Here is a 24,852-nt window from a genome sequence, read left to right as displayed (position 1 = left end):
TTCTGGCCCTATTCCCAATTTTAGGGGGGAACACATCTACTTCTGATCATTAATTGTGATTTTATCTGTCAGGGTGGTGGAGTTTCTTTTTTGTTGTTTGTTTTAGATATTGCCAAGTTAAGAAAGCTGCCCTTTATTCCTACTTCACTGCAAGTTTTGTTTTTTTAAGTCATGAAAGAGTGGTTAGATTTTCTCAAATGCCTTTTGACATCTACTGACATGATCAAGAGACTTTTCTTCTTTAGTCTACAGATGTGATGGATAATGTAACTTGATTTTCAAATGTTGAACCAAGCTTAAATACTTTCATTCTAAATTATATCCTCTTGCACTATGTAACAATCAATTGTATTCATCCACATGCCAGTTAATTATTTAGTTTCCAAAAATTCTGAGTACTACAAATAATGCTGCTATAAATATTCATCTCAGTTTTTGTGTGAATGTCTAGTTCCAATAGTTTTGGGCATACACCTAGGAATGGAAGTGGTAGATCTGAAGGCACTCTTAAATTCAACCATTAAAGAACTGTCAAACTTTTCCACAGCAGCTACACCAATGTAATTCCCAAATTAGTGAATGAGAATTCGAAGTTCTCCGTATCCTTGCTGTAAATGTGGTTCCTGCCCCCCCCCCCCCGCAGTATAAACATGAGAGTGGGTGTGAAGTGGAATCTCAATTATGGTTTGTATTTCCATTCTCTTAAAGATAAATGATGCTACACATCTCTTTATGAGTGTATTGACTACTTGTAAATACTAATTTTGGGGGAGGCAGCATGCAAGTCCTGGTGCTTACTAGGCAGATGCTCCTACCACTGAACCACGCCTCCAGCTACAAATATTCTTTGAAGAAATGTCTACTCAAATTCATTATTTTTACAAGGCTTTCTTTGTGTTTATTGTTGACTTACAAAAGTTATTTGTACATTTAAATACTAGAATCTTACTATATATGTGACTTTTTAAACATTTTCCCTAATAGTGTGTCTGATATTTTTACTTTCACGTATCCTTTGAAGTACAAAAGTTTTTTTTTTAATTTGATAAAATTAAATTTATGAATTTTAACTTTGTTACTTGTGTTTTAGGTTTCATATCTATGAAAACAGTGCTTAATCTAAAATCGTGAAGAATTAAGCCTATGCTTTCTTCTATGTTTCAAAGTTTTAGCTCATACATTTGGATTTGATCCACTTTAATCATTTTATCTGATATTAAGTTGGGGGCCATTTATGTATGTCAATTATGAGTTGTCCTAGTGCCACTGTTTTAAAGAAACTATTGTTTTTCCACTGAATTTCCGTGGTACCATTGCTGAAAACAATTTAACTTTAAATGTATGGATTTTGTGGGCATGGTAGCAAGTGTCTATAGTCTCAACCACTCAGGAGGGGGTGGGAAGATTGCTCAACTCCAGGAGTTCAAAGCCAGCCTGGGCAACATAAAAACAATTCACTCTTAAAATTATTAAATGCTTGATTTATAATTAGATGCTTATTATCATTACCAATGCATATTTAGATGCTTAATTCAATCTCACTAATCTGTATGTCTCTCCTTATGCTTACTACACTATGCATATTAATGTAGCATTTTCAGAAAATTTGAAATGAGGAAAGTTTAAGTCTTTCAGCCTTGTCTTTCTCTCCTTTATTCAAGATTGTTGTGGCTATTCAGAGTCCCTTGATTTCCATCTGTATTTTATCATTAGCATGTTCATAATACTAAGACTTCCAATCAATGAACACAGAAAGTGTTACTGTTTACTTGGGACTTTTAATATTCTCAATACTATAAAACATTGTTTTAGTTTACAAGTCTTATACTTCATTTGTTAAAAATATTTCTACGTATTTTATTCCATTTGAGGTTCTGACAAAGGGAATTGTTTCCTTAATTTTGTTTTCAGATTTTTTCATTGCTAATATATAGAAATATAACTTCATTTCTGTATATTGATCTTGTATGCTACAAATAAGCTTACTTGCTAAGCTTACTTATTACATCTAAAAATATTTTGTAGATATCATAGGATATTCCACATACACAATCAGGTTCTCTACAAAGAGAGGGAGTTTCATTTCTTCCTTCCCAATCTAAATTTGGTAAAAAGTTTCTAATTGTTACATAACTTCTCTGGCTGAATTCTTCAGTACATCCTTGTCCTATTCTTAATATTTGAAGGAAAGCATTGTCTTAAAACATTAGATATGAAATTAGTCACTCATTTTTCTTAGATGCCTTTAAAAAGATTGAATAAGTTGCCCTGTACTCAAAGTTAATTGTGTTTTTATTATGAGGGTATTGTTAAATGTATTTTTTGTTTTAACTGAGATGTCATTTAACTGTTGCTTTTTTTTTTGTTGGTCCTGGGCCTTGAACTCTGGGCCTAGGGGCTGTCCCTGAGCTTTTTTTGCTCAAGGCTAGTGCTCTACCACTTGAACCACAGCACCACTTGTGGTTTTCTGGTGGTTAATTGGAGATAAGAGCCTCATGAACTTCCCTGCCCAAGCTGGCTTTGAAACACTATCCTCAGGGTCTCAGACTCCTAATTACAGGTGTGAGCCACTGACTTCTGGTTTGTTGCTCCATTATTATTATTATTATTATTATTATTATTATCATTATTATTCCTCTTTATTCTCAAAGTGAAGTACAGAGGGGTTACAGTTTCATATGTAAGGCAAATGCATTTCTTATCCAACTTGTTACCTCCTCCCTCATTTTACCCCCATCTCCCTCCTCCCCACTTCCCTCCCCACTATGAGTTGTAAGGTTGGTTTACACCAATTGGTTTTGTAAGTGTCGCTATTGCAGTGGTTTGTCTTTTTATCTTTTGTCTCTCGATTCTGGTATTCCCTTTCCTTTCCCTAGTTCCAATACATGTATATACAGTATCTGGGGTACTGAGGTCGGTTACATTAATAGCAGGAGTAAAACCACAGGAATCGAATACGAGAGGAAAAAAAAGGCATGGTTTCTCATGGCAGGTTGAAGATAACTACAACAATGATATAGCACTTATTTCCATAACTTGGAGTTCATTTTGCTTAGCATTATCTTATGTGATCATGCAGGCATAGCTATTGATGTTGCTCTTTTTTAAACTAGTAAGGTATATAAAATTGATTTGGGGTTACTATGGATTGAACCAAGGTTCTTATACATGCTATGCAAGTACTCAAGCTACTGAGTTACATCCCCAATCAATCCTACATTGATTTTTTTTAACCAAACTTGTATTTATTATATACATCCCATCATTCATGACATACAATATTCTTCAAAATTATTTACTGAACTAGAAGAATTAACATACATTTTCCCCACAAAGTATATACTTTTAACTGATTTTAGTACATTCATGACCATGCAACAATTACCACATTTAAATTTTGTACATTTAGTCACTTCAAAATGAAATTCAATATTCATTACTAATTTTTTTATGGAATGCTTTCAATTATATAATTGTACTCTTTTCCTGATATCATTCTGTGTCTTCCTGAATCCATCCTAGCAGTTTTGCCCTTCCACAAATTAGTTCCTTTCATTAAGGCTATCTAGTTGCTGGCATACAATTTTTCATAGCATTGTATTATAATTCTTTTTATTTTAATAAAGTTAATAATATCCCCTCTTTACTTCCTGAGTTTATTGAGCTTCTCTTTTTTCATTGATCAGTCACTACTCATTTAAAAAAAATGAACCCATCTCCTATATAACTGATTTAAGGCAATAAAAAATTAATTTTTTTACTGTATCTTATCTGAGTACATTGGAAACTGTATATACTGGTATTAGAACTAAGAAAGTGAAAGGGAATACCAAAATCGAGAGACACAGGATAAAAAGACAAACGACTATAAAAGCAATACTTGCAAAACTGTTTGGTGTAAACCAACTGAACAACTCATGGGAGGAGAGGGAAAGGGGGAGGGGGAGGGGGGAATGATGGAGGAGGTAACAAACAGTACAAGAAATGTACCCAAGGCCTAACGTATGAAACTGTAACCTCTCTGTACATCACTTTGACAATAATAAGAAAAAAATAATAAAAATTGAGACAGGTTCTCATTGCATAGCCCAAATAGCATAGAACTTACAATTCTCCTGTCTCAGCCTCCTGGGTGCTGGGATTATAATAAGTATGCACCATCATGCTGGTTATTAGCCACACCTTCACCACTAGCTTTTTGGTTGGTTAACTAGAGATAAGAATCTTGCAGATTTGTCTGCCCAAGCTGGCTTTGAATCTTTTTTTTAACATTAAAAAATATTTTTATTATCTTTAAGTAGTTATACAACTGAGTTACCATTCAACCAAGCAGTATATGAATGCAACGCAGCTTGATCATTGTTACCTCTCCCACCATTATAATCCACATAGACTAAACAGTTGTGTCTGTGCTAGGTGGCCAATGATATCGACAAGCCCGTGATGATTTTGAAAATTACCAGATAAACAAACTGGCAAAAGTAACTTCTGCTTGGTTATCTTAAGGTACAAACTCTGCGTGTAAATTGTTAGGAATTCTTCACAAATTTGTTAATAAATGCAGGCATGAGTTTGCAAAATGTACTGCTGTGCAAAAAGACTGAAAGTTGACAGCAACCTCCAATACCATTTGGGTAGAGACAACATGAATTCAGATTCCTCATGTTCAGTACTGGCTTTGAATCTTGATCCTCAGACCTCAGCTGCCTGAATAGCTAGGATTATAGGCATGAGTCATTGACACCTATTGAATTCCTATTTATTGTGTTAAATTTATTACTTTAAAATGTTTCTTCTTACCTATATTTTATATATTTTGGTATGATAAGGTCATTTTTGAACCCTAACAATTTGGACCTAATGAGCAAAGTGGTTAAGACATTTCACCTGTAATAACAAGAAAAGAGCTGAAAGAAGTTGGATGGGGTATAAGAAGATGGGCAACATTGAAAGGGGTATTATATAATAATTTGCTATTTATCACATATACATGTTATAATAATAAAATGTGTACAAATCAGAATAAAATGAGCCAGTATGAACCTGAGTAGTCGTGAGTTTGGTAAATTTCACTGCAAAAACCAAGCAAACATAAAACCAAGTAGATGTGATGGAGATGAAATTTGGACCATTTCCTGGTTAACTTATAAGTCATCTTGCAGAAGAAGATAGGAAATGTAGAAGCCAAATGCATATTTTCATTTGTAAAACCATTCAGCTATACTGAAGACCAGAGAAAGTCATGAGTAATGTGACTAAATCAAACTGGATATTGTTTAATACCAGAAGGTATGATTCTACCCTGTAATATAAGATTGTTATAAAGACTTCAATAAAGCTTAAGAGTAAAAGGATCAAAAAAAGATCAACAGAGTGGCCTAGCTTTGTGTTTAGGACAAGACTTGCAGACATCAGTACTATCCAAGAATGAAAGAATTAGCTACAACTTCAGTAATAGGTTCCTTTATATTATATTAAGTAAAGGCATAACTTAAACCCAGGGATATTCCAAGTCCTTTGCCCTTTTTCTAATTCTGAGTTTGACTAAGTGATAATAAATAAGAGGGTTTCAGTCTAATATTCTATACCTATAGTTGCAGAGATCTTGTTGAAGAAATATGTCAATGATTTTCCTCAGTCAAATAAAGCAATTGTTTCCCTAAAAACTGCATTTAGCCTAGACAGGAACAGAATTATGTACAATGATAAGAGATATCAAACTTCTAGTATTAATAAATTCAGGTTAAGGTCCAGTATTTGATCATGAGCACTACACAAAAGAACCCCAACATGTTCAAATTATCAAATGAATTGTAAACCCTGCTTAAAAGTAAGTTTCAAATTTTTCTATATATATATACAATTATTTATAGGGGGCTTGGAATGTGGCTTAGTGGTAGAATGCTCGCCTAGCATGCATAAAGCCCTGGGTTCAATTCTGTAGCACCACATACACAGAAAAAGCCGTAAGTGAGCACTGTGGCTCAAGAGGTAGAGTGCTAGCCCTGAACAAAAAGAAGACAGGGACAGTGCTCAGGCCCTGAATCCAAGCCCCAGGACTGGCAAAAAATATAACTCAAAGCAGTATTTATAATCAAAGGCCCATTCCAGAAAATAAAATTATAAAACATAAAAATCTCTAAATTTTCTCAAAAGGTTTTAATGATTAAAGCACTAAAAACAAATGAGTGCTTCATTGTGAGTAGGCAACTTCTAAGACTTTTCTATAAATGTTATATGCATAATAATGCAAAGTATTTGAAAAATATTAAAAAGCAATGATCCTGAAAAAAGGTCTATAGGAACAGACGGACTTGGATTAACTCACAGATGTGAGCTTCTACTTTCCAAAATAAGACAACTGAATAAAATTTAAGTAGATTAGGCAGCCTTGTATTTTCCTTCCTAAATTCTTGACTGCATTGTTCTTGGGATTTAAAAGAAAAAGACTATAAAGAAGGACTCATCTTTTATTAGACTGTGGCAAAAACGTAAAGTGAAAAGATAGGCTAATTAAGAGTTAGATTGGTCAACGTATGAAACTGTAACCTCTCTGTACATCAGTTTGATAATAAAAATTTGAAAAAAATCCTTTAAAACCAGGAATAAAATAAAGAAGCTTAGTATTTAAAAAAAAAGAGTTAGATTGGATAAGATATTGTTATCATTATCACATAAATATATGAAACAATATGTTAATACAATAATAATTCCCTCTGAAGTATGAATTGAGGTTAAATAAAACTGTAAGGGTATAAGAAAAATAACTTAAAAATTGTTTTATAAATACATATAAGTATGTATATCCATATTGTTTTAAAATGTAAGCCTTAGAAGATCTAATAGTATGACCTTTTAAATTTCACACATACTACATGTAACTTAAGGCAAATATGAATCATATATAAGGTTTTTAGTTCTACTAGTTTGTAAGATTACTAAAGGTATAAGTGAAGGGGTCTTATTAGCATTTTCTGAATCTCAGTTATCATCTTGCAATTACAAAGAAGACCCTAAGAACCATATGTCCTGGTTTAACTCAATTCCTCATTAAACATAAAGCCTATAATAATCTTAGATGACTTTAAACTGTAAGTTATTATATCTTCCAAATGTTATCATTTAAATTCTGAGATGCTAAAATGGAGTGTAAACTGTCTCCACCCACTTCCCACTATATCATACCCTCAGCTTCCCACCCCCCCCAGATGAGATAAGGTTGATAAATGGATTTTGGAAGTGGAATAAAGCCAGACATCAAATAACTTACTTGAAATCCATCTCTTACCTTCTGTACTTAACCCTGGACTTGATGTGAACTTGGCTACATCAACAATTTTTACAGCAAATTGCTGCCCAGTTTCTCTGTTGATACATCGTCGTACAACACTGAAGGGACCCCTGAAAAACAAGAAGTCAATTTTAACTCATTGATATTTTTCCAAGTTTCTGTTTCCCTCTATTTGTGTGTTTTTTGACAGTCCTGGGGCTTGAACTCAGGGCCTGGGAACTGTCCCTGAACTTCTTTTGCTCAAGCCTAGCACTCTACCACTTAAGCCACAGCACCACTTTGGGCCTTTTCTGTTTATGTGGTACTGAGGAATCAGACCTACAGCTTCAAGCAAGATAGTCAAGCACTCTACCACTAAGCCACATTCTCAGCCCTCTTTCCCTCTAACATTATCTACTAGTCACTTTATACAACCATAGAATGTAGTTTTCAAAGCAAAATTCATGAAATACAATGCAATTTTGGACATATTTTTTCTCTAAATAATGAAGCAATTCACCATTAAATTCACCACTGGAAAAACAGAGGGCAGATAATCACATCTGTAACTCAAAATCATTAAAAAAAACATAACCCTACAGACTATGATGTTCAAGTCAAATAATCACTGTACTATTCCATACAGATCATCAACATCTTACACAAAATAAGGGAGGTCCATAGTAGCTGATCATGTATAGAGATTTGTTCTTTTGAACTAGAAACACTGTAGATACTTCCCTTACATCTTCTATATCACTTACCTAATTTTACTAACAAGGCTTACTGAGTTAACCTCAAATCTCTCTCCAGTCTGTCCACTACTCTTCATGTGTGACACCTTAAATTTCAGCTACTACCACCTTTTCCTGTGACTAGCAAAAACTTGTTTCTTGCACTCATTCCTGAAGGTATGCTTTAAAAATAAAAACCTGGTATCATATTTTTTTTTTTTTTTTGGCCAGTCCTAGGCGGTGAACTCAGGGCCTGAGCACTGTCCCTGGCTTCTTCTCGCTCAAGGCTAGCACTCTGCCACTTGAGCCACAGCGCCACTTCTGGCCATTTTCTGTATATGTGGTGCTGAGGAATCGAACCCAGGGCCTCATGTATACGAGGCAAGCACTCTTGCCACCTGACCATATTCCCAGCCCCGAGAAAGTACTTTTAATACACCTCTTCCCAAGAACCAAAATACCTCAATAATTACTAAACAAGGAAAAGAATACACTCCAATAAAATTTGGGAAAAATATGTGAACAGGTAACACTCCCCACCGCCCACGCACATGCACCCACACACAGTTTTTTTTGACATTAATAGTTAGCATATCTATGCTGGAACTCAAGATGACTCAATGATTTGTGTGCAATAGAAATATACTATGGTAATTTATTTGAAGTATGGTTCCAGTCTTTAAGTACAGAAATGTGTGTGTGCATTTTTCACATCCTGAGGGGCGTGAGACAAAAGAATGCCTCAATTGGGAAATTTGGAGGATTGCAATGGTATAACTCCTTTGAACAACTAACTTACAGTTTAACAAAATGAATACCAGGAGCTGTAACATATGTTGTTAGGAGGAAGTGAAACTGGGGGGAGGGGCAGACAAATGGAAAGCGAAAGGGTGGGAGAATGCAGTTATAATAGTAAGTGTACATATATGAAAATAGAACTAGCCAGATTGAGGATAGGATTGGTGAACTTGGGAGTGATGGGGGCGAATGATGGAAAAAGGCAACATGGATCAAGACGCATTGTAACCACAAGCTGACATGTTGAATTGAAACCTCTTTGTACAACTACTTAAATATATTTTTAAGAATAATTTCGTTGGCTTTTACAGGTACAAGCAGTACGTTTCAATGTATAGGATCAATCAGCATATAGGAAAAAATCATTTACACTAGAACCCTGTGATACTGTTTGTCTTACAAGTTTTTCTTTCTTTTTATTCAATCAGAGAAGAAGCAAATTTTTAATCTAACCTAGACTTAGGCATTTCTTCAAGACCATATTAATAACATCATAAGGCTATCAACTATACAACAGCTTAAAAACTTCTCTTCAAACATCCTAACAAAGCTAACCTGGGAAGAAAGGAATGATAATGTGTCTTTCAGAAAGTGATAGAAAGAAGACTTTCTCAAAATGATCACTCAAAACCATTCAAAGATTTTATTTTTCCTCTGTGATAATATAACAAAGTAAGGCAGGACTTCCACAAATGTTTTCATTCTCAACCCAGATATCTAACTTGTGATTATTTATCTAGACAATAGCAAAGAAATTTCAGGAAATGCTTAATGTCAGTGGTTTCTGTCCACATATAAACTCTCAGGACACATTCTACACACACACACACACACACACACACACACACACACACACACACGTAGTATGCTGCAACTCATGACAACATTTTGGAAAATTTCCTTTTCCTCATCCTATCATTCTTTGGAGAGTGTAACAGGTGTCAGAACCAAAGCAAGGGGAGTATGGACCATCTCAGCTCTTTGTCTTCTAACACAGAAATGCTGGAAGCCAGATAGTTTACTCTTAAGGTAGTAGATGAAAGGGTTTCTATTCAATATCTGACCATCCCAGCAATAAAGGTAGTATAAAGATAAGGTTCCACAAATTTCTCAGCTAAATCACCATCCAGTGAAATTCAGTCAACAAGTTCTATTTGGTACTGTTAAATCTCTATGAAACAGATCTTCGTTTCTCTGCAATGGGGATTCCCACTGGAGGCCAGTAGCAAAATTTTTAACTTTGAAACCAAAAATGTCTCCAGCCAAAAATATCATGGGTGGGGGCAACAGTACCCTTAATTGCTCTATTCTTAATTACAAGTAGACAATCAAGGCTCCTAAGACTTCTGGGAAGGGGTTTCTAATTTGGAATACAGAAGCCAAAACAAGAGCAACATAGAGGAAAAAATTACTCAAGAAAAACATTTCAAATTAGCATTAGTAGCCTCGGAAAGACTTCATGACTAACATAAACAGAACTTTCAAAATTTTCTTAAAAATAAACACATAAAGAAACATAAAATTCAGTAGAAATGTTGGCAGATAATGTTCAATAATATTTCAGAAAGTAGAACAAAAATAACAAAGAAAATGGAGGGTTAATAACTTTAAAAAGAGTAATTCAAGAGCATTTCTCTAACTTACATTCAATCTTAAAAGACCAGTTTAAACTTATCTCCAGTTTAAAAGGACAAGTTTAAAGTTTATCCCAGTTGAAACAGATCTGCCAAATACCCAGCAAAATAAATATCCCATCTCCATATACACACCACTGTAAAATTTAAAACCACTGCAGGCATGGAGAAGATTTTCAGGTTTCTAGAAGTGGAGTAAGGGGCTGTGGATTTAGGTCATCAGAAGAGTACCTGTCTGGTGAGTGCAAGGCCCCGAGTTTGGTCCTCAGCTCTGGAAAAATAAATCTATAAAAGAAATCTATAGAAGTGGAGTAAGAATGTTAGAGAGGAGAAAAATAATATAGTTTATATACAATGGCTCAGGGACCTGAATGGTTTTACATCTCTCAATGGCAGCACACAGAAGCAAGAATACAATAACGGGCCAGGTACTCATACCTGTAACCCTAGCTACACAAAGGCTGAGATCTGAGGATCTCAGTCTGAAGCCAGCCCTGGCAGCAAAGTCTGTGAGACTAATCTCCAATCTGTGGTTCAAGCAGTTGAACACCAGCCTTGAGGGAAAAAGAAAAGTGATAGTACTTAGGGCCTGAGTTCAAGTATCAGGACCAGCCCACATGTGTGAATACCCCCACAAACAAACATACTAAAGGAGTACTTTCATAACTGCAGAGAGTGATTTCTAAATTTAATTCTACACTCAATCACACTGTCAGTAGCCATAAAGAGAGACTCAGAAATACTTCTCTGAAGAGGAAATGAGAATGTCCAAGAGGCACATGAAGAGGTGTTCAACATCACTGGCCATAAAAGAAATGCAAATCAAAACAACATTGATAATTCACCTTACCCCAGTAAGAATTGCCATTATCAAGAAAACTAACAACAGATGCTGGCCAGGATATGGCCTAAAGGGAACACTACTACACTGTTGGTGGGAGTGTAAACTTGTTCAACCACTCTGGAAAGCAGTGTGGATGTTCCTCAAAAGGCTAAACATAGAGCTCCCCTATGACCCAGCAACCACACTTTTGGACACTTACCCAAAGGATTACAAGCAAGATCACACTAGAGATACCAGCACAACTCTGTTTATCACAGCACAATTTACCATCACTAAAATATGGAACCAACCCAGATGCCCCTCAGTAGATGAATGGATCAAGAAAATGTGGTACATATACACAATGGAATTCTATGCTTCTATCAGAAAGAATGACTTGGCCCCATTCATGAGGAAATGAAAATATCCAAAGAAACACAGACTCCATGGTTTCCCTCATTGGAAATAATTAGTACTAAGACAGTCCTAACAGATGATCACAATAGCTCAATAGCTATGTACATATGAACACATAAGATTATGCTAAGCAAAATGAACTCCAACTCTTGGAAATAAGTAGATTAACATCGTTATTGTTATTTTCAATGTACTATATGAAATTATGCCTTTATCTTTTGTCTTTCTTCCTCATGGTTTTACCCCTGATGTCACTGTAACTGATTTTGGTATCCTGGGTATTGTATGTGCGTTTATTGGAACTAGGGAAGTGGAACACCAAAATGGAGAAACAAAGGGTAAAAGGAGAACCAATGCAACATCAATACTTGCAAGACAATATGCTGTAAATCAACTGTACAACTTGGGGGAGGGTAGGGAAGAAACTGTGGAGGGGAAAGGTGGGAGAAAAACGAGAGAGGAGGTAACAAGTTTGATAAGAAATGTACTCATTGCCTGACATTTGAAAGTGTAACCCCTCTGTACATTACTTTGACAATAAATAAATAAATTTTTAAAGAGAGTCTCAGAAATAGAAAAGATTACCTGCCATATATACTTTCTGAAAAAATTATAGAATGTATTATATAAACAAGTGTGGAGTAGATAAAAAGTATGCCAAAGGACAGTAAACAGGAACTCCAATACAGAAGACATGATGGAATCCCCCAGGAGAGCAAAGAGGGAAATCTCAGGCTGACAGCCATATTATCAAACACAAAGGACAACCAGACCAAACAGAGCTAGCAAATATTTCCAGGACTTGTGATCACCATTTAAATCTGAAAACAGAATGGATAGGTGAACTGGATCAAGGCTTTTCTATTTGGCACTTTCTGGCCACAGATGGATGGGATTACCTCCTTTTTCTGCTGTAGCATTCTGCTCTGACCTATTCCTGGGGGTTGTAGGCAGGTGCCAGTGAGCTGAAGAGAGGAAGTGAAGAATAAACCATGCTCCTGACCACAATCCTACTAGACTTGGCCTGCCTGGGATTACAGAACCATTATTGTAGTTCTTCCTGCCTGAGAAGAGCCACAACTACTGGGATTTACTAGAGATTTTTCTAGTGACCCAGAAGGAGCTCCTAAACATCTCAACCAGGGCATGGGAAGTCAAACTGAGCAAAGGATTCTGTTCCAAATTTTTTTTCACCTGAAAGGCTTCATACAATGGTAGCCCTTTCCTTACACAGTTAAATTTGAGTTTACAATATACTGTTATGGTATACATATATGGACAGGAAAGGCAGGTAAAAAAATTTTTTTTAAGGAAAAGGAATGACCAATTAAATAAAAAGTCAAGATAGTGGTTCAGGGCAGGGAAGTAGTTGTAATGAAGAAGCACTGAAGGGGTTTTTGATGGCATTTAATAATATTTTATTTCATAACATTGACAGTAGATTCATGACTTTTCATTTCATTATATTTGTATTTATATAATTCATACTATCTATACTCCTCTATAGAAGTTTAAAATGTATCCAGTTTAAAAATTAAGTATTATAGCCAGGTGTTGGTGGCTCGCTCATGCCTAATAATCCTAGCTACTTGAGAAGCTGAGACCTGAGGATTGTGGTTCGAAGACAGCTAGGGCAGGAAAGTCTATGCGTCTCTTATCTCCAATTAACCACTAAAAGCTGGAAGTGGAATTGAGGCTCAAAGTGGTAGAAGACCAGCCTTGAGCATAAAAGCTCAGGATTCAGGCGCCAAGACAAGCACAAAAAATTAAATATTGTATTCAGTTTAAAATACTGTATCCAGTAAAAATGTAATAATAGAGCATAAGTTCCTAAGATCTTGCTAATCAAAAGAGGGCTTCATTTTAATTTTCATATACTTGTAGAATACAAGTTATTTCAAATGATTTGATATACATGAAGAAAAAACTAAACACAATGATCAATATAGAATATTAACTGTAATTTTATTTAATTGAAATAAATTTAACATGGCCATGTACAAACTTCAAGATATATCAGTGATATAAAATTCTACAAACAAAAATAATCGTGTCTCAAGAAAGCTTAAATAAATGGGGTGAACTTGTCCAGCTCACAAGCCTGGGAGGTTTGTTATATTTATAATGCATTGTACAATGTATCACATGATATGTAGGAAAACTGTGAACAAAAATGTTTAAAAATCAATATGAAAAGTGAAGGTCATGGAAAAATTCTTACACATATACCCACATAACAGATACACACAGTTGATACACATTTGAGCCTCATTACTCACAGATTCCATATATGAAATTTCCTACTTGCTAAAATTTACTTGTAACTTCAAATATTCATCGCACTTCTATGGTTATTTATGAATATGCACATCATGGAGGAAATCTGAGTCACCCTGATGCATATGTTGACAGTCGAGGTAGAACAAGATGGTATTCTACCTTCCTGTTTAAGTTAGCATATTATAAACAAGAGATCTTTGAAGTGTATTTAGTCCATTGTTTCCTCCATTTTGTTTTTTGTTGGTGATTTCACGGTATAAGATTATTCCTAAGCATAGTGCTGAAGTGGTATCCACTGTCCATAAGCACAAAGCTGTGATGTACCTCAGAGAAAATGTGATATACATGTAGCATTTATATATATGTATATATAAAATAGCATGTCATATGATAAATATAACATTTTTGTATAAAAATAATATAGTTTCTTTAAACCAGAAACATATAACACCAGGTTATATATTGATTGGCTAATGAAAACATTACTGGAGGCTAGTAGGAATTTACCTTGTAATTCCTCTAGGAACAATGGTTCCATAATTGTTCTTCTAATGTTTTGGCAATTTTACAGACCACAACTACTACAAAACCCAAGAATCAACTGTTTATGTGTATATATACATATATGTCTACATGTGTATATACATATAGATGTATGTGTATGTATACATATGTAACATATAGGCATGTTATATAATATACAATCATTCATTGGTATGTGCAAGGGATTGGGACCATGAGGTTCTAGGACTTCCCATGGATACCAAATTCCACAGGTACTCAAGTTTCTTATATAAAATGGCAATGTATCTGCATATAGCATACACACCTGTTCTTGTATACATTAAATCATCTCTGGATTACTTTATAATACCCAATGCAATGTAAATGCTATATGTAGTTTTTATAGTGTACTGTGTATGAAAATAAGGTAAATTTGTACCTATTCAATATAGATGAATTTACTTATGAATATTTTTATCTGTAATTGGTTGAATCCACGGATATAGAACTAGAAGATATAGTAACACAATATTACATATTGCAAATATGCAGTCAGACTTACAAATATTTATGGAGAACCTAATAAATACCAGCTACTTGTTCCTATTAAATACTTGGTAAATGATGTAAGGTAAAATACACAGTAATAAACAAGCCCCTAATACACTTTCAAATCACATCATTTTACATAAGCACATAAAATTTTGAGGATTCAGAGTGCTTCTAGATATTTTTCATCCCACTTACTAAGTCTGTGTCTTTGTACTATGTTCTATATATTTCTGATGTTCAGAATAGAGGGACATTTTTTTAAACCAATACTGGGGGCTTGAAGTTAAGGCCTTGTGCTCTCCCTCTTGAACCATGCTTTCTCTTCTAAAAAGGGAAATTTTAGTTGAGCAAGTAAAAGGCACAGAAAATTGAAATGTAATGTTGTCATAAATGACATTAGCAATAATAAAATCTTGAATACTATATAGTTATATGTACTACACATAGGTTTATGTAAAAATGATACCTAAAAAGCAACAATAATACTTTCCCTCTCATTTAAATACTAATTTAGTTACTGCCATTAAAGAAGATCTTATGGATATCATTTCATCAATAAATCCCTTCTTCTTGCTTTATACTAGTGATAGGGAAACAAATGTTATTGTTATCTTGACATTTTTTCCTTTTTAATACTTCTAGTATCCACATCCATGTCCACTTACATATACATACAAACCTGAGTTGCTTTAGGAACAGTGATTAAATCAAAAGAAGTTTGTCTACTCATAGCCAAAGAAAACACATATCATGTGGAAAATTATTAAAATCAAAGTCTCAGAAGTAAATATTAGCAATTACAAATTTGACAACTGGATTAAGCTCAGTGCAATTCGGATTGTTCCTTGAAAACAAAAGAGGAGGCTTATTTGAAAAAGTTAGCAATAGATCTCTAATAATCTAAGAGAATATACCAGGCTCATCTGTCAAAGCTGAGTAGTTCAAAGATTCAAAACTAGCATTTACAACTCACTGCTTATACTGGCATAATTAGTACCCCTGTCAAACTGTAACAGTTAAGTGAAAAGTTTAGTAGCTTTGCATTAGATTTCCTATAGTATGCCATCTGCTGTTCTAAGCTTACATTTGATACATGAACCAGTTACTACCTTTTAAGAGAGAACTGTAGATCACATACAGCATCCTTTGCTCAACGCAAATGTTTTGAATAATTAGTTGGTGTGTGTTTGCATGTGCATGCACATGCACAACTTCAGAACTGGGTTGAAGCCAATGTAGAAAGATCTGTTAATTTGTACATGATGGAGCATATATCAAGAAGATTTGCTAGGAGGAAAGACATTTTATAACATAAGAAATAGGAAGGAGAGTAAATAAATGTGAAAAGAAGCAAGAAAATAGATATGGAGTACTGTAAGATAAACACACCACAAAAGAAGAACTATGAATTGATTATACATGTTTAGGTCTTTTTAGTTAAAAATCATAAAGAATTTTTACAAATATATATTGAAGAACCGACATTAAAAAAATCAGCTGATATTTGCACATTCGATCTTACTAATTTTTCCCCATGAAAATAAGACAAAAAATACAAAGAAAACAAAAGTAAAAAATAAAGCTATTTTTATTCTCAATGAACTCCTCAAAAGAAACCATAAAAAGATTAATAAATCAATTTTTGTCCTCCGCAAACTCCAAATCTAGTGCACTACTGTTGGTAGATATAAGTAATGTTAATATAATGTTGTAAGACTAAATATTGAAAGAGATAATAACAGTTTATTATCTGTGAATAAGAAGGTAGTCAGAGAGGGCCTTTATGAGATAGGGACACCTGGAAGGGCTTGGAATAATGAGGATTTTTTTTTCAGCAGAGGAGACAGAGGAAAATACCAGAGATAGGCAATAGGATGATGGATGAACAATGAATGGTCTAGTACCAAGTCAAAATGCAGTGTGTACTGGGTAATCTGGGCTATTGGTACTGCTGTCACAAAAAACATGAAGGTGTAAAGTGGCTAAAAGAGGAAATGAGTGCCAGAAAACACTATAACAGAGTGAAGGATAGGTTGGGCTGTGAGCAGGGGCAGTTTGCAAGTTATTACATTAGTATGAATAAAAGGAGATGAAAATCCTGAACCAAGAGTGATGACAATTTGAAACCAATAAGCTAGAGATAACTGAGAAACACTAGTAAATAAGTGACAAAACAAGAGAGTGATTATATATAGGAAGTAGTTTGGGGTGAGGTGACATTATTAACGGATTTCCCACAAGTTACTGAGCAAGAAATGATACCACTAAATGAAAGCAATTACGGAAAAAAGGAACTGACAGACAGCCAAAAAAGAAAGGAAACACATGGCAAAGTATGGATTCCCAAAGAATATCTAAGCAGAGATCACAAAGGGCAGAGGTGCAAGAGTATAAAGTTAAAGGGGCAAAGGTCAACATGAACATGATGTTAAAGAAATTAACAACTACATTTATGACATAACATGTGCCAAGCATGCTGATAAGACCTTTCCAAAGATTTCTCACAGTATTTTGTCATCATAGTTAATACTAGCTAGCCCTCATGGAGACTGAGGATAAGACAGGTTGGAGGCTGGAGACTGAATATTGGAACCCTAAAATCTAGTTCTTATTTTCTGTATTCCCTACAAAGCGTGAATGAATAGGCAGTAATTCAAGTCATTACTATAAATGACAATCTTTAAAAGTACAGAACAATAAAACAAAAGAAAAAAAATGAATAGAAACAGGAAAGGAACAAGTCAAGTTATCCCTAGTTGCAAATGATATGATCCTTTACTGAGATGATTCTGGAGAATCCACCAAAACTTAGACCTAATGAATAATTTTGACAAGTACCAGAATGTAAATTCAATATAGAAAAAAATCAAAATATGAGTTTTGCTATATACTAAAAACAGGCTGCGGAAAGAATAAAATAATTAAGCTGGGAATCAGTGGCTCACACCTGTAATCCTAGCTAATCAGGAGGCTGTGACCTAAGGATCGTGGTTCAAAACATCCTGGGCAGGAAAGTCTTTCAGACTTATCTACAATTAACTTCTAAAGAGCCAGAAATGGTGCTGTGGCTCAAAGTGGTAGAGCACTATCCTTGAGCCAGGATGGATATTAAAAGTTAAATTTTAAAAAAGAAAAGAAAGGCAAAAAAATACAGGAAAATCAATCCTATTCATAACAATCTCAAAAGTACCTATGTTTTGCGGGGTTTTTAAAAAAGCTTTTGAGGAACCTCCAAACTGAATTCCATAGTAGTTGCACTAGTTCATATTCCCACTAATTTAGTTTTAAAATGTGTAATAAATCCAACTGAGGGGGGGAAAGATCTGTATAATGAAAGCTATAAAGCAGTGAAGACATTGAAGACACTTGAAAATGGCAAAAAGATTTCCCATGCTAGTGGATCAGCAGAGTACTGTAAAAATGCCCAAAGAAATCTACAGACTCAATGCAATTACCACGAAAAATTGCAATGTCCTTTTCAGAGAAGTAGAAAAAAATCAACCCTAAAATTCATAAGGAAGCATAAAAGACCCCGAATAAGCAAAGCAATCTTGAGTAATAAGACAATATCACAATAACTGATTTCAAATTGTACTACAGCACCATAGTCACAAAAAAGAGCAAAAAAACAGACACATAGATGAATGCAATAGAATGCCCAGAGATAAGCCCATACAGCTACAGCCACCTGATTTTCAACTATGGTACCCGAAATGAATGTTGGACAAAAAACAGCTCTTCAAGAAATGATGTTAGAAAAACTGGATCTCCCACATGGAGAAGAATGAACTGAAATCTTTCTCTCTTAAAGACTAAATTTAAACTGAATAAAAATCTTAATGTAAAATCTGAAACTTTGTAAACTACTACGAGTAATTGGTAGAAGGAAATCACTTGAATATATAGGCATACACAATGACTTTCTGAGAAGGACTCCAGCAGCTCAGGAAATGGGAAAAAATGTTGATAAATGAGACTGCATCAAATTAAAAAGCTTCTGCACAACAAAGGAAATAATTACTATAGTGAAGAGAAATGCTACAGAATGGAAGAAGAATCTTCACCTGCTATTCACTGAACAAAGAATTAATACCAAGAATTTATAAACGGCTTAAAAAACTAAACTTCTACAGAACAAATAACCCAAATGATAAATGAACAAATTAATTGAATAGTTCTTCAAAAATGAAGTACAAATGTCTAGTATATAAAGAAGTGTTCAGCATCCTTAGGAATAAAGAAAATCAAAATCAAAACATTGAGATTCGAAACATAGAACTCCCCTACGACCCAGCAGCCCCACTTTTGGGCATCTACCCAAAAGATTACAAACAAGAACACACTAAAGCCATCAGCACAAAAATGTTAATCGCAGCATAATTTGTCATTTCTAAAATATGGAACCAACCTAGATGCCTCTCAGTAGATGAATGGATCAGGAAAAATGTGGTACATATACACAATGGAAATTTATGCCTCTATCAGAAAGAATGACATTGCCCCATTCATAAGGAAATGGAAGGACTTGGGAAAAAAACATACTAAGTGAAGTGAGCCAGACCCAAAGAAACATGGACTCTATGGTTTCCCTTATAGGGAATAATTAGCACAGGTTTAGGCTAGTCACAGTAGAGGATCACAAGAGCCCAATAGCTATGCCTTTATGAACACATAAGATGATGCTAAGTGAAATGAACTCCATGTTATGGAAACGAGTGTTTTATCACTGTTGTAATTACTTTCAACATGCCATGTGAAATGGTAGCTTCTTTTGTTGATGATCTTTGTATCCCCTTCCTGTGGTTGTCCCCACACTATCACTGTATCTCATCTGAGTACCCTGGATACTGTATATACTGGTATTAGAACTAGGGAAGGGAAAGGGAATATCAAGATTGAGAGACAAAGGATAAAAAGACAAACAACTCCAAAGGCAATACTTGCAAAACCATTTGGTGTAACCCAACTGAACAACTCATGGGGGGAGAGGGAAAGGGGGAGGGGGAGGGGGTGGAAATGAGGGAGGAGGTAACAAATTGTACAAGAAATGTACCAACTGCCTTACGTATGAAACTGTAACCCCTTGTACACCACTTTGACAATAAATAAGTAATTATTAAAAAAACAAAACATTGAGATTCTATCTCAATCCAGTCAGAATGGCTGTCAACAAGGAAATAAACAATAAATGCTGGTGAAGGAAGGGGAAGGGAGGATAGAGAAATAATTACACTATTGGTGAAATGTTAATTAGTGTAGCTATTATGAAAATCAGTAGAAGGTTCTTCAAAATATAAAAACAGAATTTCCTTATGATCCTGTTAAACTGCTTTTGTGCATATTCAAAGAAATTTAAGTCAGTATACAATAGAGATATTTGCATATTCCTGTTTAGAGGCACACTATTCACAGCCACACTATGAAAGCAGCTTCACACAGATGATATTGTGTGTATGTGTGTGTATATGTGTATACACACAGTGGAGTATTATTTACTGACAAAGAGGAATGAAATTTAAAAATATAAAAAGAATGAAATTATGCCACTTTCAGGAAAATGGATAAAACTAGAGACTGTCATGTTACAAGAAATAAGCCAGACACAGACAAATATTTCATGTTTTCTCTCACATGTGGAACCTATACCTAATAAGAAAAAACAGTAAAAAAAAAAAAAAAAAGGCAAGACTGTGAAAAGGACTATTCCAGAGGTTGGACAAGGATAAGTGTGGGAGAGCAAAAAAAGATTATGGGTGGTGTGAATATGATCAAAGAACATTATATGGATGGATAAAAATATGGTGAAACCACTTTGCACAATACAAAAAATTATAAAGAAAATGCGGTAAATCTCATTTTGATGGTTCTTTTAATGTTTTTTTTCATTATGCCTACATATCAGAAACTGACCAAAAAGAAATACTTAACAAAGAAAAAAAATGTAACCTACTCTTGACCTTTTTCTCCTTCAAACTGAATCTTCTTTTTTTTCTTTTACTAGTGTACGTACACAAAATTACTTATAACTAGTACTACCATGGTCGCAACTGTTAATTTCTCTCTTCTTAATCCAGTCTTCATAAACTTAAAGTAATAATTATGGCCATCTAAGAATATGAAATTACATTATAAATCATCTTTAAAGGGATGTGTTCTGTTAATATGCCACGAATGCAGTTTCCCAAATTCTGTATCATTCTATAACCGTTCTTAGAAGCCACAATTACTCTCCATCTAAACTGAGGGAGATTAATATTGGGCCTCAGAACTATTTTGACTAACAGATTTTTTTCAGCGATGAGTCTATGGAATGCTGTTAAGCACTTCCTATTTAGAATCATGTTTAAGGATCTCCATAATTAGATAAACATTCTTCCAATTTTTTTGTTAAGTTTTTATTGTCCTTCCAAATTAAAGTATCAATTTTCTTGGTCAGTTGTTGGGCTTGAACTCCGGGCCTGGGAACTGTCCCAGAGACTCTTTCTGCTCAAGGCTAGCACTTGACCACTTGAGCCATGGCACCACTTTCGGGTTTTGAGTGGTTAACTGGAGATGAGTGTCTCACAGAGACTTTTATGCCCTGGCTGGCTTTGACCACGATCCTCAGATCTCAGCCTCCTAGGTAGCCAGGATTATAGGCAAGAGCCACCAGCACCTGGCTTAAGTATCAAAATTAAATAAAATACAAGTAGTGAAAAATCACAAACAAGCAATATTTCTTCTTACTCATTTAAGCTGCCCCAGAGATATGCAACACTTATATTGAGACCCCAAAACAAAGATACAATTAGCTAATGCAATAAATTAGGATTTTCCAAACAGAACATTGCACAGTTCTTCAAGAATGAAATTTTCTGTCGTGTAAGATTGAGAAATTCCATGTGAAATACCATGTCCTTTCATTCACACAACACTTGATCAATCTAGTGTCTCCCTTTTGGTCTATTCCACTTCTATCATACATGTACACTTATTAATCATCTGTGTTCTAGAAAATGCTTTGGACACAATGATTAGAATTTTACTGTTTATAATAATACAAATACAACTTACGAAGTCACAGTAGTTACAAACCATTCAGATCTCAAGCAACTTTTTCTGAAACAAATGTTCTCCCAACTAAAAGTGGCATATAAATTGTTGATTAAATAACTTACAGGGGGCAATACAGTCATTTGTTTAGTAAAGGATGGAAAAGATTGAACTACTCAATTTAAATGTCTATTCATTAATATTCCTTCAAGTAATTTACTTTCTTTTATAACTGTTAACATAAGCACATTCAGCACACAGTATTGCAACCTCTAGTCTTTTAACCAAATAAATAAAAAAAAACACCACGGCAAAGAATGCAAAGGAAATAACCATTTACACTCAATTACCCAACCCAGTGCAGGGCAGCAGAAAATAGGTTTTGAATCATAATTGTAGTAATCAGTTTCTAGGTCGAAGGAAGTAAAATAGATGATCTGGAAAACAACTGCTCTGAGGAAAAAATCTGAAAATAAGAGTATACTGGACTGTTTAAGCAGGATAGTAAAATCAAGAACCAAAACACTTAGGGAATTTCAGTTAGGTAAGAAAGTAAAGTCCTTCCATTGTTACAAGGAACATGCAAGTTAGTAAAGCTCACTTTGCAACAAGTGCCAAGGATGGGCCAGTTTTTCAGTGTTGTGTGTGATTTCCTATTAATCAATATTCCACACAACAAAACCAGACAGACAAAGAAATAAAGGGCCATCATATTCCAAAGAACATCTAAGAGTAAACTCCTGGGCTTTCTTAGTGCTCCTTTTCCAATTGCAGTTGAAGCCAACTCCTTATTTCTTTGCATTAGCAAACCAAAAATTATGGCACCATTCATTCTTGACCCCACAAACCTCATGGACCTGGGTTGAGGCACAGAGACTGAAATGGCCAGGTCTAGTGGGGGTCTGGGGCTCAGAAGACTGTCTGCCAGGAGCCCTAGGTCTTGGAGCAAGGAAGATAAATTATTAAAAATTCTATTGTAGCTAATGACTATCTCTCATTAAAAATCAACACATATGTAATTACTATGGTCTACCCTTTAACCAAATCCTTTATTTTATGTTGATCAGTAGGGAAAATTACATAATGGATCATGAAGAATATCTAGCATAATTATAGGACAAATGAACTGAGATAATAGAAAAGAACATACTTTTTTTTGTTTTGTTTTTGTTGCCAGTCCTGCAGCGTGGACTCGGGGCCTGAACACTGTCCCTGGCTTCTTTTTGCTCAAGGCTAGTACTCTACCTCTTGAGCCACAGCTCCACTTCCAGCTTTTTTCTACATATGTGGTGCTGAGGAATTGAACCCAGTGCTTCGTGTATACGAGGCGAGCACTTTACCACTAGGCCATATTCCCAGCCCCAAAAGGACATACTTTAACATATTCTTTTAAAAAGGCAGTTCTACTAGTGACTACTGAACATTTTTTTTTGTTTTTTAAACTTGGTTGCTTTATTTTGTTCTTTTTTTAACATTGCAAAAAGCTTTACAATATCTGCTTTCCCCTAATTGATAACCAAGGCTTTATAATAAGACAACAAAAATTTAGTCACATTGGTTGGGCATTACTGAAAAACAAAACACACTCTAGAAATAAGAACATTTAGCAAAATACACTCTCTAGAACACATCTGAATATATCTACCCAAAAATTAAACTTTAAGAAGCATTTAAAAAGCAAAAACCAAATAGGCTGTTTAACACTGACAAGCCTAGAAGAATGCCACCAATGGCAAGCTATCAGCAGCTCTAAATGCTTGTGCCTACACTGAATTGTATGTTAGCAAAACACTTTAATGATTTCAATAACAATTCCTCTGCCTATGGTAGTGTCTTAAATTTTACTTTTAAACTTGTAAAACATCCTGATTAAAGCAACTCAATTCGGGAGTAGAATATTTAAGGGAAAGAAAAGACACTGGGAGGATAAAATAAAATCAGCATCAGTGCCTTCTTGATCTTTCAAAAGTAAGCAATACATCACTGTTCACACTGAAGAATGGCAGAGATAACATGTGGGATTTTTACTGGGCTTATATTTTATAAAAGTTGGATAAGTCAAGAAGTTAGATCTCAAGGGAAGAAAATTCAGGTGGTCTTAGAAAACTTATGTGGCTTTCATCAAGCTTTTAAACTTGTAAAATGGTGTAAAACGTATTCTGAAGCAGCCATTATAAGCTCCATTAAAATTATTTATACTGCTATTTCCACTTTCAATATAATCTTTCGATTCATTTATATGATATTAATAAAGGGCATAAAATAATGCTAGAATTGAAGTGAGCATACGGTAGAAATGGAAAAAGGATGGGAGGATAATGCAATTGGGCAGTAATAACAAACATGATAGTTAAAGTTTCCGTACTAACTAATGCTACAAAATTATGTATTTTGGCTCAATGCACAGGACTGCTGAAAATGGCCAGGAAATGAGTGGAATATTCTAATGGTCCCCGTTAGATTCTTAACCAACCTGTGATTGGTTGGCTCTCTCATGAAGGACTGGTACACACAGACTGCTTACTAGCTTACTAATTCTCCTTTTTTTTCTTTCAAGAATATTTTTGAGGGTCAAAGGACATCTAAAAGTCAGCAAAACAAAACACTCAGATTATAGAGACTAATAAAGGAATAATTTGTAAGTGGCTTAATCATGAGCATGTGATCACTTTTAAAAAAAAGTATGGGTCTATGAAAAGATAAAACTCAAATCTTTCTCATATATACTGAGTTTTTTTCTGCAGAAAAGGATTTGAGGATTCATATCTTTAAAATACTCATCTTCCATCTCAAATTGCTCTTTCTTTT

At 34.6% G+C, this 24,852-nt stretch overlaps 1 protein-coding gene across 1 annotated transcript in view; it reads right to left on the bottom strand.

Moving 5' to 3' along the window:
• Cask (calcium/calmodulin dependent serine protein kinase) overlaps positions 1 to 24,852 on the bottom strand; it is a 333,827-nt gene that overhangs the window by 246,301 nt on the left and 62,674 nt on the right. The window contains exon 2 of the mRNA XM_048336639.1: positions 7,289 to 7,401. Within this exon, the coding sequence (XP_048192596.1) occupies positions 7,289 to 7,401 (113 nt within the window). The remainder of the gene's footprint in view (positions 1 to 7,288; positions 7,402 to 24,852) is intronic.

The sequence above is a fragment of the Perognathus longimembris genome, chromosome 28 (assembly GCF_023159225.1).
Source record: "Perognathus longimembris pacificus isolate PPM17 chromosome 28, ASM2315922v1, whole genome shotgun sequence".
In the NCBI taxonomy this organism is placed as follows: domain Eukaryota; kingdom Metazoa; phylum Chordata; class Mammalia; order Rodentia; family Heteromyidae; genus Perognathus; species Perognathus longimembris.
The sequence above is the reverse complement of the archived record's forward strand: the minus strand, read 5'-3'. Positions and strand labels throughout refer to the sequence as shown.